Source organism: Dipodomys spectabilis, unplaced genomic scaffold, assembly GCF_019054845.1.
Source record: "Dipodomys spectabilis isolate Male_0828 unplaced genomic scaffold, ASM1905484v1 ptg000043l, whole genome shotgun sequence".
In the NCBI taxonomy this organism is placed as follows: domain Eukaryota; kingdom Metazoa; phylum Chordata; class Mammalia; order Rodentia; family Heteromyidae; genus Dipodomys; species Dipodomys spectabilis.
This window is the reverse complement of record NW_024870720.1, coordinates 12,478,433-12,500,440: the sequence shown is the minus strand read 5'-3', so window position 1 is coordinate 12,500,440 and position 22,008 is coordinate 12,478,433. Positions and strand designations below refer to the sequence as shown.

Sequence of the window (22,008 nt, the reverse complement as noted above, 5' to 3'; positions counted from 1 at the left end):
GTAATGGTTAACTATTCAGTCATGAATGGGAGCTTTCTCAGAATTTTTAACAGTGTTACTGGTTTTTTTCCCCTTTACAATGTGCTTATTTTGCTTTGTGTTTTTTTTTTTTTTTTTTAGTACTGTAGAGCTGGAAGATGTGGTTACCAAAACAACTTATAAAAATACTTTAAAAATATATTCAGAACAGTTTAGTGATAAGCAACCATGTTCTTAAATGTCTTCTCTTATTGTAAAGGTTGGTTGCTCTGATTGTATACTGGCTCATATAAACAAGAGCAGAAAAGCTTGTCAGTACCAGGAATATTTCTAACAATAGTTTAAGAATTTTGCCCGCCTGAAGGCATCAGCACAGTATTGATTTACAGAAGAACAGCCTTAGAGACAAGACAAGGATCCACAAAGCCAGCCCTGTGTTAACAGAGAAGTACTCCTTTGCCTTATAGGATGATGGGCTTGTCTGTAATTAAACATATCCTTGCCTAGTCTGGCTTTGTACTAGAATCTTCCTATCTTATAGCCTCCTGATTAGCTAAGGTTACAGGTATGAGCCACTGGCACCTAGCAAAATACATCATTACATGAATACACTTCATAGGTACTCATTGGTCCTTATTCTGAATAAAAGGGTGAAGAAAGATAGTCACAAAACAATTAATTCAGTACCATTCCATACCTTTCTATTTATCTTCCAATTATAAACTGCTTTTGACAACTACCTTTGGTTTTTCTTAGCCTCAAAAAATAAAAATAGAAATTTAAAATATAACCTGAACCATTTCTGAGAGTTAAAATCCTCATAACATGTATTCAAAACTCTATGATACATGTACGTTTTATAGCTTCATTATGGGAAGAATTGAAAACAGATAGTAAATGAATGCTAATAGAATACCCACTTAATAATTACAGACATTGGGCTGGGAATGTGGCTTGCCTAGCATGCATGAAGCCCTGGGATTCATTCCTCAGTACCACATACACAAAAGAAGCCGGAAGTGGTGCTGAGCTCAAGTGATAGAGTGCTAGCCTTGAGCAAAAGAAGCTCAGGGAAAGTGCCCAGGCGCTGAGTTCAAGCCCTGGGATGGCAAAAAAAAAAAATTATAGACATCCTTTGTAGCAGGCATTATTGTTACTGTTAGAATGATCAAAACTGGGGTTCAGAGAAGTTGAGAAATGAGTGCAAAGCTTTCACACAAAGCAAAGGAATCTAGGCTTAATTCAGTAATGGCAGTCGAGGTGTACTTCCTTTATTTCTCTCACCAAAGCATATTGCATGGTAGAAAGTTCTTCAACTAAAGGCTGGGACCCGTATCCCATCTGGACCTTCCTCCACAGGGATATTTACAGACACTTATTTCATTTCTTTAGTCCTTAGTTTTCTCACATAAGTGATAACTACATTAATGTTATGGTATTACTATAAGCATTAAAAATAATAACTGCAATATGGCTATGGAGTGGAAAATAAATGTTAATCTTTTAGTGTCATTGTTTTTATTTGTGAAGATACAATTTAGAAGGTCTTTTGCTTCAGATGACCTCTTTCTGTGGTCTACTAGCAGCAATTCTTTCCAAATGTCCAAATTCTTCCTCCTCTTTGGAAAGTTCCCATGAATACCCACTGTTCCCTCTAGCACTTGTGTTGTGTGCAGGTAAGAAGCCCTGGAAGCTGGGTGGCACTGTGGGATGTTAGAGCTCATTTTCAATTCGCTTTGTACTCTGGTACGATCTGCAGAACAAGTTTGGCAGGAGCTGGGTCACTGAGGGAAACTGTAGCCTCCTTCTGAGATCTCTAAAGAACATTCTTCTCAGAACATTGCAGATGACATCTGTTCTCCTCTGCCAGCTGAAATCTCAAGTAATAATGCCCATGAGTTCTTGCCATTGATGTTTCTGTGCCCAAGGACACTCTAGAGAAGGAATCTCAATCTTGATTTCTTATGTCTTTGATTGGTGACACACTCTAAATCTCATTTTAGCTCTGAAAAATTCTCTTCTGGAGACTTACTTCAGTTATGGTCCTGAATAAGGATTTTCCCCTTCATAATTGATTCTCAGAAATCTGAGTCAACTAGCTACCAAAGTTCTTTGAATTATTTGTACTTTGCCAGATGAGAAATGACATTTTTAAGAGAGCCCTCATTTGATCACTGCTTTACATTTCATGTCCCTGAAAATAAATTATCTTCTCCTGGGAATCAGAGATACATTTGTTCCTTACATGAAGTGAAATTCTATTTGAAATACTCATAGGTTAAGGACCCACTGCCTACTAGACACACTATTCTAAGCAGGAATCTGAAGGATGCTCAAAGTTCAATGCTATGTGGTTAATACTTTACAATCCTCACAGCCTGCCAAGGCTAAGACCCTGACTAGAATGACTAGAATACATTAGACTCTTGGCGTATAAAATTCACTGTATGTGCATCAAATGACATTTTGTTAATGTTCTTTAAAGTCCTTGTAAAGGGCCTTCTATTACTTAGCCAAATTACAATTTAAGTTACAGACTTACATTCCAAAACTATGTTATTCCTCATTCTAATTGAGAACATGTTCAACCTTTGATCTCTGACCACCATGGAGTCAGTGGCTGCTGATCTTAAATTAGTTGTATAAATTTTCAGCAGAAGAGAAGCCTCTTTCACATACAGATGGTCTCTTAGTACACTGAAATTAGAATTGAAGATTGCATGCATTAGATCTCTAGGATCTGGCATATTTGCTTTAAAGCATAACTCGTTTCATAGATAAGTCTTTCATGTTGGCAAATTGACTCAGAAGGCAAAACTAACAGCTAGGGTTGATGTTGACTTAGAGTTGCCTTTTCATTTTTCTCCCTCATTTCCTAGATGTTGATTTTTAGCTTAAAATAAAGAGCTGTGCTATTTATGGGGCAGGATGGCGGTGGTTGGGTGTTTCTAGTTTCAAAATTACACTATTCATTCACTGGGGGTATACACAGGTATCAATACTCTTTAAGGAAAAGGAAGTCATTCTTTGATGTTGTAAGTTTTCTACATTGCTTAGTCAAATCTCATCACCATTCTAATCTGCACATCTATAGCAAAGAACCATTTTCTTCTGTCTGCAGGTTGTAAGGAAAGGGAGCTTTGGGAATGTCCAATCAGCAAGCAATGTGTGAAGCATGAGGTGATCTGTGACGGGTTCCCAGACTGTCCTGACAGCATGGATGAGAAGAATTGCTGTAAGTGCTTCTGAAAGGATCCATCACATCCATCCCAGGGGACCACGCGGAGGCAGGCAGGCACAGGAGAAAGATTTTTACAAGGTTTATTAGAGGAGCCATATTTCTCCCGGAGAGAGAGCATGGCAGGCTCCGGTATCTAGGTAACAGCAGGGTCTGAGGGTAGGAAGTGAGGTAGATGGGAGCTCAGGTGGGCCAGGGTGGAGAGAGGAGGGGCCAGCTGTATGGCAGGAACTCCAGAGCAGGGAGGAGCTCAGGTCTGGATGGAGCTGAGGACCAAACACAATGTTTCTGTTTTAGATGCTATTACCTCACTTTGAATACAAATTAGAAATGTTACAATATGTTTCCGATGCTTTTAGCTTATTCAGACCTTTAGCCAAACCTCTCCCAGTGGATATGCACCAAGAAAATAATCAAAAGCACCTAAAATATTATTCTAATATTCTTTATTATTCAACATTATTCTAATATTCTTTATAATATGAACATAATATAATATAGTATAGTACTTTTTTGGGATTCATTACTGTAAGGAAATGTAATTTGTAAAGAAGAAACATAGGAAAATATCTAAAAATCACAAGGAGTTTGCAATTAAAATGTCTGCGTGGTGGGATTATTATATTTTTGTACTTTTGAATCTTTTTTTAAATGTCTTATTGAGTAGCCATTATCTTTAGAACCAGAACAAATATATGATGTTTCTCAAAATATTTTACTTCCCAGTAACAGAAGGCCCAACTGTTCCTGATGGTACTTATTACCTTGTTCTCTCGTGTGTAGTCACATATGGCTTTTGTTGTCCTATGAGAAGTAAACATAGGGTGAATTCTTGAGGCTCTAGGTGGGAATCCACACTTCATGACTTTTTTGTTTAAGCTTGACCCCAGGCTGGTTGGTTGCAAGCCAAGAGCCCCTGGTACCATGTTTCCTTCATCTCATCCCGTAGGAAGGGCAGAGAATTTTGCTCCTATCTCTGGAACATTATTAAAGCATTTTGGGAAGAGTTACAGCAGTGAGGAACAGTTGGAAGCCTTTGTGTAGATTACAAAAGGCATCCCTACAAACAACTGAATTCCAAGAAAGCAGCTCCATGCAGGGAGAACTAATTAGAGGAAGATGTTCTTTTCTCCTGTCTTCTCCCAGGCTAGGGCACGGGCCTTGGTCAGCAGAGTGTGGGTAGAAACTATTCGACAAAGCACCATCCACAGAGCCATCCACCAAAGTCCCCCCTGCTGGATCACAGTTAGTCCTAGACTAATAATTATTCTCTACAATGAATAATATAATTAGAGCAATGCCATGACAATCTTAAACTAATCAGGATTTTCCTCTAAGGCTGGGGATGATGGGAGTGGAGCCCTGACCCAAATCAGATTTCCTTAAAAAAAAAAAAAGAGGAAGAAAGGAAATGAATGCTAAATAGGCAATCAAGGAGATTTACAATGATTTTCTTAAATTCAGAAGAAAATTATATATATATATATATATATATACATATATATATATGACTAAGAGAGTAATTTACTAGTAGAGTTCATTTTTTTTTTAAAAAAAGAATAGAACTTGTTTTATTCTTGTGGTGCTTTAGTCTCTGAAGTACTCTTTCTATGGCCATGCAAATTTTAACCTTATTCTCTGGCCCTTGATGTTTCTGTTGCAATGAGTACCATTTTGTTTTTTTCAATCTGATTGTTAGAACTAGAGAATTTGAAGACAGTTTAATCCTATTTGGATGAGTTTGTTCATTACATTCTACAGGTTCTGTTACTTTCTTTGTCTATGTTTGGTGGCCTTTATGACCATGATATACTTATCTTGTCACATTCCTGCTGGCAAAGGAGAATATGTGTTAGTGACAGTCACACTTATTCCCAAATGTTTCACTCTTCTCTTTTCTTACCTCCACTGCCAGCATTTTGCCAAGAAGATGAACTGGAATGTGCCACCCATGAGTGCTTATCACATGACCGGTGGTGTGATGGGAAAGCAGACTGCTCAGACAGTTCGGATGAATGGGACTGTGGTAAGCGGCCCACTTCTGCCATCTGTGGAATTCTTGCATGCCTGTCAGCCACTGAAGCTAAATGAGTCTCAGATCACTTCACAGATTTCCCTAACCAAGTTCATCTAGTTACTTAACGGTTACAAAACCTAACAATGGTGACTCATGGGTGCTATTTCCAAGTCACAGAAAATTGCCCCCAAGTTACTATTCTATTTGAAATGTCTATATTATTTGCATAACATTTGGGGTTCAAGATTTTTGAATCCATCTTATTTCTGGAATAGGATTTTAAAACTCATTATTATCACTCAGCTTTAATAGTGATCAATATTCTGACACTCTTGGATCAATTACACATCTTGGACTAGCATTAAAAATGTCTAGTTTAAAAAGGCCTGGTTTGTGTTATTGTGCTATGTCCAGACAGGACTTCTCCCTACCCAGGTCCTTTCACAGACAGGACCTGAGGCATCTCCTATGAGAACTGCCAGTGTGGCACTTTGTCATCTTGAGTTACCTGATTATTTCCCTCACCCTCATCCATCACTCTTCTCACTTTGTCGTTGGTGTCATCCATCCAAATCATGATTCCCCTGTTTGTTGTAATCAATTACGTAGTGTTTCACAAATGGTCCATGTCTGCCTAAGTGCAGAGACTTTTCTTTTATAAAACAGAAATGAGTGCATGTCCATATTAATTCTAAATCAGCGTTGCTTTTACACATTCGCATTCTCCTATGCTTTCTCCAAGGGAAATGAATGGAGTTACAAATGGCTCCTTATAATTAATTATACAAACCTCTCGGTAAATGGGCTCTGCCTTTGGGCCATCTCCTAACTCATAAAGGAAAGCCAAGAACTGCTTGTCTCCTTCACAAAAGTCTACACTTTTTTTGAGGACATTTCTAATTTTTTTTTCCAGTTGTCTATCACTCAGAGTACAGTGATGATTTTTATCTGGTGAGTTCTCACCAAATGATTCGTAACTAAAACAAAGAATAAATATATGGTATTGGAGCAAGCCTGTACGAAGTTGTCCTTTGGTCTTAGGAGAAGAAATGTTTCTAATTTGGGTTTCCCCCCTTTTATTTCCCCAGTGAGCCTCTCTAAAAATGTGAACTCCTCTTCATTCCTGACTGTTCACAGATCTGCGACAGAATACCACGTGTGTGCGGATGGCTGGCAGGAGACATTGAGTCAGCTGGCCTGCAGGCAGATGGGTTTAGGGTAAGGTCAGTAGTTTGTAGCACTGATGGATTTCTCAGGGCTTTGTGGAAACTTGGCAGTAATATTTTCCTTATGCAGGCACAGCAAGTTAGTGCTCTCAAACAAGAGCCCTCTGGCCCAGGAAATGAATCAGGTATGAGGGCCTCATCTAATTACAGGCACCTGCTCTGAAGAGCAAAGGATGAAAGTCTACTTTGATGAAATCTCTAAAAGTAAATGCAGTAATTGTATTTTAAGTACTTCTGAAATGAAATACTTCCATTTTTTATATTAAAAAAAGCATTAAGATGGTTTCCTCCATGGAATTTGGATGGGAAAGTCTTACAATTATCCTCCAAAAGGTTATTGAAAATTCCTTTTAAGCAACACATGTTTTTTAATAAGTTGTGATAGAACTTGAAGTTGCTGGCTTTTCTCTGTTTAATAGAGGGACTGCAAATCAAGAAATAATTCACACCAGTTTTGCTCTTCAGTAGAACTCTGGATTTCACAGTAACCGACTGAAATAGTTTGAAGGTTATAAACTTGCTATTTTGTGAAGTTTTCTTTTTCCAGTTTTGCTGGAAAAAGCAATCATTTGCAATGATTTAGAATATACATATGTATAAAATTATGTTAATTATATTATTGTACCATATTAGCTTATTTATAGCAATGATATATGTGAGGTTATTTGGGAAAGATAGGAATGAAATAAATAAAAAGATAGTGCGTTGCTGGGCTCTGGTGGCTTATACCAATAATCCTAGCTGCTCAGGAGACTGAGATCTGAGGACCAGGGTTCGAAGCCAGACTGGACAGAAAAGGTTGTGAGATTCCTATCTCCAATTAAGGGGTGGAAAGGCCTAGAAGTGTAGCTGTGGCTCAAGTAGTAGAGTGCTAGCCTTGAGCAAAAAAGCTCAAGGACAACACCCAGACCCAGGGGTCCAGCCCCAGGACTGGCAAAAAAACAAAAATAAAAAAAATACAAACAAGAAAAACTAGTAAGTTATAAAACTCTAGATTGAAAAACAAAGTAATCAACAGTCAGAGAGTCCATGGATTCTCAGAATCCATTGCACAAATTTGAGACAATTTTACAATAATGAACCAATCAACTCTGGGATAGTATATAGGGACACAATATTGTTATTCCAGGAATTATATCACTCCCAGCATCATGAGACCTTTCTTCCATTTACTGACCCACATCTTTGAAAACTTGAGCAATTGGTACTAATCTAATAAACATTGTCAGAGTGAAAAAAAATTGTGTTTGTCAGGATCCATTAAGTTATTCTCCATTTTTACAACTTCCTGAAATGGGGTATGATTGTAATCAAAGATAAATGAAAAGCTTTCAAATGTGCCTGTTTTGATCTTTCCTTTCACTGAGACCCAAAGTTATTTCTTAATTTGAAACTGTATTACACAACTATAGACAACCCTATTGAGAGTTTGGGAGGAAAGTTGGAATTACATAGATTTTGCAACCAAAAATGTCCTCCAGTGAATATAACTGGTTTATAGCAAGTAGAAGGGGTCTTGCTTACAATCTACTTCCTTTTGATTTTCTTTTTTACACATTGGCTTATTGTTATTGTGGTAAATAAGTACAATGAAAACCTCACCGTTTTAACAATTTCAATGTGTACGATTCAATGGCACTTTAGAGTATGGACAGGGTTGTGTAGCCATCAGTAGATCTCTGCTATCTTCAGCATTTCCAAAGGAAACTAAGAGTGAGACAAGCCATGCTCAGACGGGACAGATGGCAAATGTTTTCTTTCACATGTGGAAGCCAGGTCTATACACTGGACACGGTAACTTACATAGGATTCTAGGCATTTACACTGAAAAAGTCCAACTAAAGGAGGATAACCTTATGGGAGGAACCCCAAAGCATAACTCCTCAGAACAGTTAAAGTACTATTTATTGAAATGAATTCTAGGAAATAGAAAAATGTTGTTGTTGGTAGTAATGGTGGTTGTTTATTTTTGCTTTTTTTTTTTTTTTTTTGCACTTTTTGAGGGTTCAAAGCAGGGGCACAGAAAAGAAGGGAAGAAGAGTGAACAAATGCAGTCATGGTATTCAGTACATACTATGTGGAAAATGAACTGAGAAACTTGTAAACAGGGATAGAAGGGGGAGAATGGGGGAAAGTAAGGGAAGGGGCGACATTGTCCAAAAAAGAAATGTACTCATTACCTGACTTAGGAAATGGTAACCCCTCTGTATGACACCTTAATAATAACAATAAAATTAAATTTTACAAAAAGGAAACTAAGTGCCTATTATTATACATCCAGTCCTGGACCCAACCCTAGGTCCAGGTACCCAGTGATCTGTTGTCTGTCTACAAGGATTTGCCCATTCTGGGTCTTTCCATATAAAATATAGCAAACAATATGTAATTTTTTTTTGTTCTGGCCAATGTAACCATTGGCATTCTAGTATGTGTCAATACTTCAACACTGTTTATTACTGCATGATCATTTATCCTTTCAGAATTTGAGTTTTTTCCATCTTTGATTATTTCTTTACTTCCTTTGCTCTATGTTGTTAATATACTCGGAAAATGAAATTTCAATATTTAAACTATATTTTAATATTTAAAATTGAAGTGGATACATGGGTATTCTAATTTTAGACAACTTGATGACACTGAATTGCTAGGAAAATCTGATTTGGATCTGTAGTTGGGAAACCATATTGTACAGAGTAAAAAAATGGACGGATGAATAATGTTAAACTTTTAAAGAAATAAGTACTAGTATTTTTGTACTTTGTTGTCTTCAAGTTTTGACAGTTTGAGTTGTTCGTGCATTGACAAATATCTGTACAGCTATGCACACTAAGAATGATGACAATGGGTAAAAAAGACCAAATTACTGCTGTGGGGATGGACTGCTTAGGATACCACTCTTTACCAGAGTCTCAGGAAATAAGCTGCTGGGTTTCTAATCCACAATTCCACACTGATGCTTCAAAACAAACCACTCTAACTCCCTACCTTTGCAATATTTCTATGTCCTTAACAGAAGAGTCAGCCTGGCCACAATTGGTCTATACTTCAACTGCCAGTGAGCAGATGGCTTTCCTTCTTAATTTCCAGAATATCTACTATACAGATTTGACTTTATGCTTTTAAGCTTATTTCTTTTTTGGGAGGGGTCCGGTCGTTGGGCCTGAACTCTGGGCCTTGGTGCTGTCCCTCAGCTCTTCGGCTCAAGGCTAGTGCTCTACCATTTGAGCCATAGCGCCACTTCGAGCTTTTTTCTTTTTGCTTATGTGGTGCTGAGGAATCGAACCCAGGGCCTCATGCACGCAAGGCAAGCGCTCTACCACTGAGCCACCTTCCCAGCCCCTTTTAAGCTTATTTCTTCATTAAAAACTTTAAAAGCAACTTTTAAGCTTAATAGACTAAGAGCAATCCTGGAATAATTCTTCAGTATCCCTTTGTAAAATATAAATTTATGGTCATTATTAAGATGTTGTACAGAAGGGTTACCATTTCATAAGTCAGGTAAATGAATACATTTTATTTTTGGACAATGTTACCCCTTCCTTCTCTTTTCCCCAGTTTCACCCTCCAATCCCTGCTCACAAGTTGTATAGTTTATTTCCCACATAGTGTATACTGAATACCATGATTGCATTTGCTTACCCTTCCTCCCTCCATTTTTAAGCCTCCCATTCATCCCAAAGAGGCAAAACAAAACAAAACCCCAAAGCAAAACCAATCACCTCCACCTCAAACAACAACAACAAAAATCTCTTGTTCCCATATCCTGGAATTTGTTTTAAATGTTCAGAGGAGTTACACCTTTGGGTTCCTCCTCTAATAGTATCTTCCTTTAGTCTGATCCCTTTTTGTTTTGGAGTATCTGCTTATGGGCCTCATATTATGTGAGGCCTTGTGAAGGGTTCCACTGATATACTTCTATGCTAGAGGAAGTTGGTTAAAAATGCAAATGCTCTCTTCAGACCCAAATTATCCCTGCTTTGTCCTATAGCACACATGCTAAGCTCTCCACTGAGTACTTATTTGAATGAGAAGATTCATGTCCTTTGTTAAATCTGAAGTTCTTTTTCCTCATCTGTAGATGTTTCCAGAGTTCACCCTAGGCTGTAAGGATGATGGCTGTCTAGTTAAACAAAGGTATAAATCAAGTTTCCTAAATACTCTTGGCAGTATATTAAGTTTACAGCCTACAAGTCCAGTATCAAAAACATATGGACATTTATTGAATCAACAATACGAATAAGAATTTAGACTGTCTGCTAATACTTGCCAAATGCTGGGTTGAGACATCTGGTATTTGAGGAAGAAAATGTAGGCAAATATGACTCTCCACAAATGTGACTCACTTGTCTGTGTGAGTTCCATCCCTATATACAATGAGCTCATCTGGAAATAGAGTGTCCTTTAGAGTTGGTCAACAGAAGACACATCCTCTCAACATCTTGGGAGAAAGCAGTCAATCACAGCATCTGTATATATTACAACAGAGTCCCCACTGGTCCCTGATAGAGGGAGTTACATGGTCCCTTCTCTCTACAGTTTACTCCCAGGGAAAAGTTCCCAACTTCACATTTCCTTTGTCATGTAAGAAGCATCTGCCCCAGGATGCTTTCCTTATTGATGAACTTTCAAGAAACTCCAAGACACAGCTCCTCTTCTGCAGTAGTAAATCCAGCCCAGGCTGCTTTTCTTGCACATGGAAACCCATGGAGAAACAGCTCCAAACCTTGATTTTCTAAAAATTGAGATACAATCCATAAAGTTCATCCTTTAAAAGTGAACTCATCAGTTGATTTTAATATAGTTACCAACTTACACATTCATCAGTGAATACTATATAATGCAGAAATATTTTTATTGCTCTAAAAGAAACACCAAAAAAAAAAAAAAAAAAACCAAGAGCAAAATCAAAACACATCACTAGCAGCCAGCTCTCATTTCTTTCTCCTTCAGACTCTGACAACCTAAAAATCTGTTCTCTGCTTCTATGGATTTTCCAACTGTGCACATTCCCCATTAATAGATTCATACAGCTGTGCTTTTTGTCTTTTCTCATGAAGCATGATTACTAGGTTCATCTATACTAGCATGTGTCAATACTTCATTCCTGTTTACAGTGGAATAATGTTTTATTTGATGAATGGAACCACATTTTGATTGTTTGTTCATCGATTGATGAACATGTGAATTGTGTCCACTTGGGGCTATTATTTATAATGTCACTGTAAATATTCATGCCCAAGTTTTTTAAAAATCAACATACATATTTAATTCTCTTAATTCTTATATAACTAAAATGAAAATTGATGTAGCAAATGGTGAGTCCATGATTAATGTTTGGAAGAATCACCAAACACCTTCCCAAAGAGGCTATGGCTATTTCATATTCCCAACCAGCAATGTGTGAGAGTTAACAAGTTTTCTGTATCCTTATGAACACTTACTGTTACCTATTTTTTTTATCACAACTACACTAGTGAATGTGAAGTATTTCTAGTGACCAGTGACTGCACTTTTACATGCTTATTGGCTACTTATATGCTTTTTGGGGTAGGGAGAGAAATGTATATTCAAATTCTTTGCTCTTGTAATTACTTTGACTAACATTTATTTCCAGTATTTATTATCTAGGCAGATACTAAGGCCTATTGTTTTATTTTAAAAATGTTTATTCTGTTCATTTTCTTCTATTTATTTATTTATTTAGTGCATATTTAGGACCAAGATATCCCCGTTTAGATGCTGTTCTAGGTTCCTAGCATAGTGAGCAATCAGACAGTGATCACTGCTTCAATTGGCTTATAGTTTACCATTTGCTTCTGAAATCATAATAAGTGAATAACTGAATCATAATAAGTGAATTGGGAAGTGGTAAATACTATGGGAAAAAGCAAAAGGGAAAGGAAAGCACGGTAAAGGTGTCTGGGGTAGATTTCAGTTTTAAATAAGAGCATTGAGGGGAACTTCACCAGAAAAGTGACAAAGTGGACAAAGACTGTTTTCTGAGCAGATGTGGAGAAAAGTCATTCAGTTGAGAGGAAGCAGTTGTTACAAAAGCATTCTGGCCAGAGACACCGAGGATGGACTGGATGAGGAGGGGGAATGGCAGGAGATGATGTTGTGGGCCATTTTTAGGACTTTGGATTTTATTGGTGAGTTTTATCATTGCTTCACACTGGAGTTTTGTAGCAAGTCTTAATGTCTACTTATGATTGTATTCTTGTGGGATTTTTAAGCTGATAGCAGCTAGGCGGGGAAGATGAGGGAACAGTTATCGTGCAGGATCACAATGCAAGGGTTTCTCTCCTTTTGAAAAGTCACTTAGGGGGCTGGGAATGTGGCTCAGTGGTAGAGTGCTTGCCTGGCATGCATATGAAGCCTTGGTTCGATTCCTCAGTACCACATAAACAGAAAAAGCTGGAAGCGACGCTGTGGCTCAAGTGGTAGAGTGCTAACCCTGAGCAAAAGAAACTTAGAGACAGTGCCCAGGCCCTGAGTTCAAGCCCCAAAGACTACTGAAAAAAAGAAAAAAGAAAACTCACTTAGAGTGATAAGTAGATGATGGGCCTATTTTAAGTAGAGACTACCTGACCCCAAATCATGACCTACTCTTATTTTTTTATACTCAGCATTGCAATTGGAAAGCACAAGTCTCTGGCATGTGGAATTAATCTTTCCTACCTATTTTCAGGTGACTGCCTAGGTTAGAACAAAATCATGGAGTTGAATACCTTCAGTGTTTCCTAAGATATTTTGTTCTGGAGAATAGGGAGAATATTTTCCTTAAAAAGTGTCACATGCTTTAGGATGAGAAAATGATTTTAACATTCTTCGATGAGACTATTGAGTCTGAGGCTTTAAAAAACAAAAGCAAGGTAGGTCTACCAGTTATCCCAAGAGCATTTTTATATGATCACTAATAACAAATTCTACCAACAATTAGAATATATGTTAGTTAGCAAATTGAATCTCAAACTCTAGAAGTTAAATTAATGAATAATTTATGAAATTAAATAAAAATGTCTCATTGTGAGAGAAATTCACCATTATTAACTGGAATGGAAATGGACAGCATCCTCAATCAAGATGTTTGCTCTGATATTACATTTGGTTGTGAAAAAATCACTAAAATAGATTCTCATGAATACTTATAAAGTAAAAATATAACTCCTATGAGTTGTCCAGAACCAAGTCCTTCCGAGACTCAGACATTAGCCTTTTAGTCTTTATCCCTATATTACCAGGACCAATTGTGAGTAATAGAATTCAGGAGTAGGATTAATCAATTTCCATAAATTCTCTGTGGATATTAGATTCCTTGGCCATCACAATGAACATGACATTGATTTGGATATTAATACAAATGGAATTTGGGTAAATAAGGACATCATTCACAACTTGAGTGGTCTATCAGGAATTGCCCAAAGAAGGCTTGAGTTATTTCCATATAAATGGAATTTGGGTAAATAAGAGCATGAGCAGTGGTCTATCAGGAAGAGACCAGAAGGCTTGAGTTGATTCGATTAGACATCCTTTATGACAGCATTTCTTCTGATAGTATACCAGTTGACTCCTAATAAGCACCAAGTTACCTGATGAGAAGGGAGCAAGAATAGACCAATTTGTGTAGTGGTCTGACAACTGTCTTAAGCCCAGAAATATATGCTTTCTCTTAGAATATCAGGCTAAGATTGGGATGCAGCTTAATGGTACCGTTCTCATATAGCAAACTCAAGGTTCTGGATTGGCTTCCTAGTGTTGAAAACAATATAACCCTCCACCTACAAACAGACAACCGGGATGTTTCCACATTTTGAGTAAGAGCTGTGTATTATGAACACTCAAGTCCTAAGAAGCAAATTCCCGACAAATTCTTACATTTCTCTGTACAATAGAGTTGTTCCTCACTATCCTCAGGGGATAGGTTCTGAGAGCCCCTTGGATACTTCAGATCTTTAGATGCTCAAGTCCTTTATCTAAAATAGCATCATATATATGTATATATAATATATATCATATATATAAGATATCAGATATCTGTATATATAAAACATGTGCATATCCCCCTATACTCTAAATAATCTTTAGATTACTTATAATACTATACTTAATTAAATACTATATAAATGTTATTTATTTATTTATTTATTCTTTTTCTTTTTTTTATTGTGAAAATACCATACAGAGAACTGTATTATTTCAGGATTAATGACAAGAAGGGTCTGTACATGTTGAGTACAGATTTGATTTTTATTTTCTGAACAATTGTAATCCTTTGTTGGATGAGTGCACAGACAGGGAATCTTTGGGTTCCCAGCCCTTACTAGCTTTTTTATAGCATGAAAATATATAGATATACAGTAAGTGGACCTCCATTTGTACTGTCGCTGTAGGCATTGGGATAGATGGTTTTGTAAATTGTCTTCCTCAGTGCTCCTCACAAAGCATGTTGAGTGTGCATTCCCTCTACAGACTCTTAGAATACTATAAGTTGGATGCTTAATCACTGGTAAGATGCTCTTTTCTCTTTTGTTCTCTACACAAATTAGTCTCTTGACATAATGGAAAACGATGTTAAGTGTTTAAGCAGAAGCAATACCAATTGTTTAAAGTAATTTAACTAGTGGGAGGAAGTTGGACTGGGAGGAAGATAAAGGAGGTAGAACTCTGATGTAATAAATCGTTCGCAATTATGAAAATAGAACAATAAAACCTGTTGGGATTTTTTTGGGGGGAGGGGAGCAAGGCAAGTGATAGTGGGGATGATATTGATTGGAATGCAGTGTAAATATAACAACGAAACTTCCCATGGAGAACTAATCTAAGCTAATAAAAAGCAATTTGAGCAGAAAGTTCCACATACCTTTTTAACAGCATGATTTATACTATATTGTTTTAAAAATTAAAAAGTACAGATATACATATTCTTGTTACAAGAGTACATTGTGCTGAAATAAGGTTACAGGATGACCCATTGTAACAATGAGATGTACAGCCACTGTTGAGAATGAATTTTATAACTTCGGGGTGGGAGGGGAGAAGGGAGAAGTTGAGGAGGTGGGGAGGGAAGGGATGGTAGGGAAAAAACAAAAGAGGAGGAAATGTACTCATTACCTTACTCATGTAACCGTAACCCCTCTGTCCAGTGTTTTTATAATAAAAATATGTGCAAAAAAACAAGAGTATATTGGTACTATTTGGAATTTACAATATTGATCAAACATTTACAGTTTTATTTAATGATTCTCTATGTCTAAGAATCACTCCATTTGTGGATTGAATACATTCTCAGATTTAGTGTACAGCTTGATGACTGCATAATGATATTGTACTGTTGATTTGAAATTTGCTTAGATTGTTGATCTTGAGTTCTAATCACAAAATGGTAACTATGTAAAGAGATGGATATGCTAATTAACTCCAGTCTGATGAATATTTCATGATATAGACTTCTAGCCAAATGTCACATTGTATACCTTAAATGTATAGATTTATTCGCCGTGAATACCTCAATAGAACTGGATAAAATAGTAAGAAAAATTGAAGTCTCGCACATGCTCAAATCTTGTTCAATTGTAGAAACAGAAATGCATAGATTCACTCATTGTGCTTCTAATGAGCCATATGATGACATTATTCATGTTGAAAGATTTATTTTTATGCACAAGAAACATGCCAGTGATTAAGAATTTCATGGAAAACTAATTTCTGTAATGATACTCCCCTCTCCCTGATGAATAATGTCTTAAACTTTCCACTTAAGGTAATTGAAAGATTCAAGCTAAGTAGCTTTTCTTCTTGGAAGCTCCTGAGTGGAAATGAAGCACATACTCTGGGGTGCTGTGCAGAGCCCATTCTCAAGGTTACTAAAGAGACTGGGGGTGTTAAGAGGCAGAAGTGATCTTTGTGGTGCTTTTCCTACCCAGCATGTCCTATGGGGTATTGCCCTCCTCTTGATGGTCCCTTGTCATCTGATGAATCAACAGACTAAAGAGAGACTGGATTAATCAACACAATCTGAAGGTGATTGTCCATTGGCTATTGTTGATAAAATGCCTGGCCTGAAGAGGTTCACAGATAGTTCTGTTGAAGAAGCGAATTCCCAGGGTACAGGTATCAGGAACTTCAACACTAGCAGATATGGCCTCTGATGTTCATTCTTTCCTTCCTGCAGGGCCTTTAGACAGAGTGCATCTGGAGTTGATAGAAGGAAGTTGGTGAAGGAAAAGAAAAATTCTTACTTGTCTGTGAAAAAGATTTCTGTGACATCTTCAAAAACTGAATAATTCATTCAAATTTCTAAACTAATTTAAATCTTGTGAAACTGTTCTTACAATGCTATTAAAGTCTGGGGCATTTGTCTTAAAATCAAAGGATTATAATTCATTCATTTTTCAAGGATTGTTTTTCCTTTCATTCATTTTTCAAGGATTGTTTTAACTTATGCCTTTTTGCCCTCAGATGTTCTCTTTTAGAGGTCTTTTCTTATTATTTAAAAAAATAACAAAATTTAGAGAAGAGTTTGATTTTTCTATTTTTTTGCTGGTCCTGGGGCTTGAACTCTTGGCCTAGGCTCTGTCCCTGAGCTTCTTTGTGCTCAAGGCTAACACTCTACCACTTGAGCCACAGCTCCACTTCTAACCTTTTCTGAGTATTTTATTGGAGATAAGAGTCTCATGGACTTTCCTACCCAGGCTGGCTTTGAAGCATAATCCTCAGATCTCAGCCTCCTGAATAGCTAGGATTACAGGCATGAGCCATTGGTGTGATTTTAAAACTTTATAAAAAATAATTAGTAGCTAGATGAAATTTTAATGCCATTTAAGTCTAACTTGTCTACCTGTTTTCTACACTCCCATTTTGAATGGGAGTGTAGAAAATTTTTTTTGAGTTACTAAGCAGTCAGGTACTGGTGGCTCACACTTGGTGGCTGAGATCTGAAGGTCATGGTTTGAAACCAGCATGGACCCGAAAGTCTCTGCAACTCTTATCTCTAGTTAACTACCAAAAACCCAAAAGTAAAGCCTGGAATGAAAAAGCTAAAGGAAAATGCCCAGGCCCTGAGTTCACACCCCAGGATTGGCACACAGACAAAAAATCACTAACGCATAAAAACGTGGTGCTGCTTTTTCAGGTTCGTGTGGAGCCACAATGCACTTAGCACTGTTGTAAGTTAATTTTTGGATTTTTCCAAACACTTCCAGCAAGGAATTATTCCATATGCATACCATTTCCACCATGACTTGCACCCTGACCTTCTCTCTCCACAGCTTTCATCAGAGGAGCTCACCACTCACTTGCAGAGCAGAGACAGGCCTTTCCAATTTGAATTCTCTTGATGTATTATTACTTCAGCAGCATGGCTGCGTCCTTCTCTTTTATTTCCCCTGGTGTCCAAAGCCCTCTTGCCTGTCAAAAACTAATCTCTTCTTTTTCTACCCTTGATAATACCAGGTTGTTAATTTTTCAGTTAAAACAAAAAGAATTGCAAAGATCTTCTTTAAGTGTGGATCGACTATGGGAAAAACTAATTCTTTCCCAAAGTGTGGGGTATTTTATGATAAAAATCTAAATAGTCTGCTACCTAAGATTTTAAATCTTGGATATAGCACAACCACATTTCTCTGAATGATCAATGAGATACCCGCAGACAAGCCTTGATGGACCTTGTAAGAATTCAGCAAACAAAATGAAATAGTCTAACTTCCATCTTTATTATTATAGGGAGTCTTAATCTTTAGTGTCAAAGAAGTTTGAATACATTGAGAAGAATCCATCTACAATTTTGATACTAGCTATCTATGTACATATATATATAGTGACCACTGATTCTCTTTATTTGCTATTTATTTTGTTTATGATTGTTTATATTGTAGGATTACAATGGACAAGAAAAAAAAACTAGATAAATTTTATTTTGCTTTTGATCACTGTTTAAAGTTGCTCATGTTTTTACATGAAATTTTACATTGTGTGTATTAAAACTCTGACCTTAAATGAAGTTCGAATACATGTGAGCAGATATAATCATTTGTATCATAATAAAATAACTTGGGTTTCTGTACTTTTAATAATTTTTGCTCTTTGCTAATAATATTATATCCCATTAAATCTCTCTTAAACAAAAATATCTCCATGACATACTGAGTAAAAATTTAATGCTATTTAAAGAAAAAAAGTAAGTGCAAAGATCATTGTATTTTGGTATTTATGTAACGTTTGCTTTATACCAGAGAACCTTCTATGACTGAATTGATACAAGAATGGGAGAAAGACCAGCAGTGGCTGACACTACATTCAAATTGGAAGAGCCTCAATGGGACAGCCTTGCATGAACTACTGGTACCTGGGTAAGACCTGTCCCCTAATAGCCATGGGACTCAGATGGTAAAACAAGAGTTTATAAATAGGAGATCACTTTTAGTATAAGCTAATACAAATTGGTCAGGCTAAAAATGGAGGCCCACATCTGTAATCCCAGCTACTCAGAAAGCAAAGATCAAGAGGAATGGCGCTTAGAGACAGTCCAGGCAAAAGTTCTTGAGAACCAAGGATGGTGGTCCAGAGCTGTAGTAGTAGTTAGGTGAAAGGCAAAAGCAGGAAGTTCATGGTCAGCTGAGAAGACACATGTGTCACTTTATCTAAAACAACAACCAACTGAAGTGGAAGAGGTTGGGAGGAAAGCTCAAGTGGTAAGACACTTGCCTACAGGCTCTGAGTTCAAAACCTAGTACCATAAAATCAAAATTTTCAATAGCAATAAAGAGCTTCCATAACTGGCATTTGGTATTTATATTTCATTTCTCCTTTCCAGATAGGTTTTTTTTTCTTTTTAGTTAATTGCACCTTCCATTAATCATAATTACAGAAGTTATCATAGTGCATCCTATCTTGGGTTCTCTTCCTGGAGTTTTCCCACATTCTATTTGAAAAAATGCTATATCTACATTTCTACAACTGCTATATGGGATGAGTTAACAGGAAATTAAAGTAATAGTACAAACAATTGGAGGATAAGAGAAAAGACACAAAAGGAAATTATTATCATGTAACCTTGAATGTACATCTAAGTTCCTTCCCTCCCAAATCTGGAAAGCTCTTGTTTATGGGTAGGCTGTGGGGAGAAGATAAATGGGGAAGGAATCAACTCTTCTTAAGGTCTTCTTATAGTATGGTTATCTGACTTTATACACACTGACCCATTTAATTCTTATAGTAGATTCATCGGTTCTAATTATCCTACTTTTACAGGAAAGGAACCTATAGAATAATTAATAATTAAGTAAATTGTTCAGAATTTATAATCTACAGATGGTAAATTCTGCACCCATAATTCTGAGTATTTGTCAATTAAAGTACCCCATGCATATTTAGCAAAAAAATGAAAGCAGTTAATCAGCTAAAAGAATTTTAGGAATATATCTGAGGACATTGCTGTACTTTTACAAGACCTACTCTGTGTGTGTGTGTGTGTGTGTGTGTGTGTGTGTGTGTGTGTGTGTGTGTCCCAGTTTTAGGGCTGAACTCAGAGTGTGTGTGTGTGTGTGTGTGTGTGTGTGTGTGTGTGTGTGTGTGTGTGTGTGTCCCAGTTTTAGGGCTGAACTCAGAGCCTGAGCACTGTCCCTGAACTCTATCTGCTCAAGGCTAGCATTTTACTATTCCAGTCACAGCTCTACTTAAGGCTTTTTGATGTTTCATTGGAGATAAGAGTCTCACAAGTTTTCCTACCCAGGCTGGCTTTGAACTGTGATATTCAGATCTCAGCCTCCAGAGTAGTTAGGATCACACTGTGTGAGCTTCCATGCCAGGCTCTAGTTTAATATTTCATTCTTCTCAGACTTTTGATCCTCTCAATTTCTCAACTTCTGTAGGGTAGCATATCTTTTTCCATCAACATAAAAAAATCTTACCTGCTCCTTCTTTTCCATAGATTCTAAGAAGCAGCCCCAATTCCCCTGCCTCTTCTCTACTGAGAGTTTCATTGAGTCACCTACCCAGCTGTGGGAAAACTTTGCTGCATTAAATTGTCCTCCTAAAAACTGGAAATTATATTATGAGGATGGTAAATAAACTAAAATATGTAAATTAAAGTATGTCCCCCAGGTGATATCTGACCAATCCTCTGTCTCGAGAATTCCTAAGAATAAGAGTAATTGCTGCTCAGAACATGGCCTCCCTTATGTATGTTTGCATATATAATATATATGGATATGCACATATGTGTATATCTATATCTATATCTATCTTATATCTTTCCTTTCCCTGGTACAATGTTTGAAATGAACAGTAACCATGTAACTGAATGTTATACCATTTTATGTTTCCAAATCCAGGCAGCCTTGTCTGAACAGAAGTAAGATTTCTCTTCTGTGTACTAAACAAGGTGAGAGGATTGGTGGTCTAGCAACAAGATGTGAACTTCATTTAACTAGATTGTCTCTGGCGGCGGGGTGGGGGTGGGGGGCATGATCACAGTGTGTCACAACAAAGAGTTCAGCTTTCAGCTGGGCTGGGTGCTAATCACAAGCGGCGTCTTCCACTCTGGTAGACTGTGGGCGCCGCCCTGCTGCCCGGATGAACAAGCGCATCCTTGGAGGTCGGACGAGTCGCCCAGGAAGATGGCCATGGCAGTGCTCTCTGCAGAGTGAACCCAGCGGGCACATCTGTGGCTGTGTCCTCATTGCCAAGAAGTGGGTGCTGACAGTTGCCCACTGCTTTGAGGGGTAAGTTGTACCTTTTCTTTTTTGTTTTTTTCTTTACTTGAGCCTGATCTTCCTTCCTTCCTTCCTTCCTTCCTTCCTTCCTTCCTTCCTTCCTTCCTTCCTTCCTTCCTTCCTTCCTTCCTTCCTTCCTTCCTTACTCTTGCCAGTCCTGGGGTTTGAGCTCAGGTCCTGGGCACTATCCTTGAGTTTCTTTTGCTCAAGGCTAGCATTCTACCACTTGAGCCACAGTGCTACTTCTGGCTCTTTTGGTAGTTAATTGGAGATAAGATTCTCTTGGAATTTTCCTGCTTGGACTGGCTTTCAACCATGATCCTCAATTCTCACCCTCTTGAATAGCTAGGATTATGGGCATAAGCCAACAGAGCCCGGCTCTAATAAACCTCCTACACAAAGCTACTCATTTTCCACTACTTTCGTTCTAGAAGATAAAGAACCAAAACACAGACTTTTGTTCCAGGTGGGAATTAGAGAGATCGATACTTGCTTTATTCCTTCAGGTACTAACTTAATGCACAGAGATAGTTAAGTGAGTAACCAGAAGACAATGTCCTAGGTGATTCTATAATGGAGATTTATATATTTGCTCTTTGGGGAAAATAATTTGTAAAAATCAAACTAGTACTTCCTCTTGAGAACTGTTCATGGGTGAGATCCAGAAGGACTGGAAGAGTCTGTGCAGTATGTCAAGAGACACAGTGCAATGTTATTGCTTTGGAAGGGACCAGATGTTTCTAGATGTCTTTTCCAGTTTTGACTTGTAACTGCATGATAAATAGAAAATTGTACCAGCAAAAATGCATCTATCAAGGGATGCTTACCTAAATGAAC

The 22,008-nt window shown here is 37.4% G+C and overlaps 1 protein-coding gene across 1 annotated transcript in view; it reads left to right on the top strand.

Moving 5' to 3' along the window:
- Positions 1 to 22,008, top strand: part of Corin (corin, serine peptidase) — a 172,183-nt gene that overhangs the window by 136,632 nt on the left and 13,543 nt on the right. Inside the window, exons 14-19 of the mRNA XM_042678361.1 lie at positions 3,101 to 3,214; positions 5,133 to 5,243; positions 6,323 to 6,452; positions 18,691 to 18,807; positions 20,791 to 20,840; positions 21,006 to 21,180. Coding sequence (XP_042534295.1) covers positions 3,101 to 3,214; positions 5,133 to 5,243; positions 6,323 to 6,452; positions 18,691 to 18,807; positions 20,791 to 20,840; positions 21,006 to 21,180 — 697 coding nt within the window. The remainder of the gene's footprint in view (positions 1 to 3,100; positions 3,215 to 5,132; positions 5,244 to 6,322; positions 6,453 to 18,690; positions 18,808 to 20,790; positions 20,841 to 21,005; positions 21,181 to 22,008) is intronic.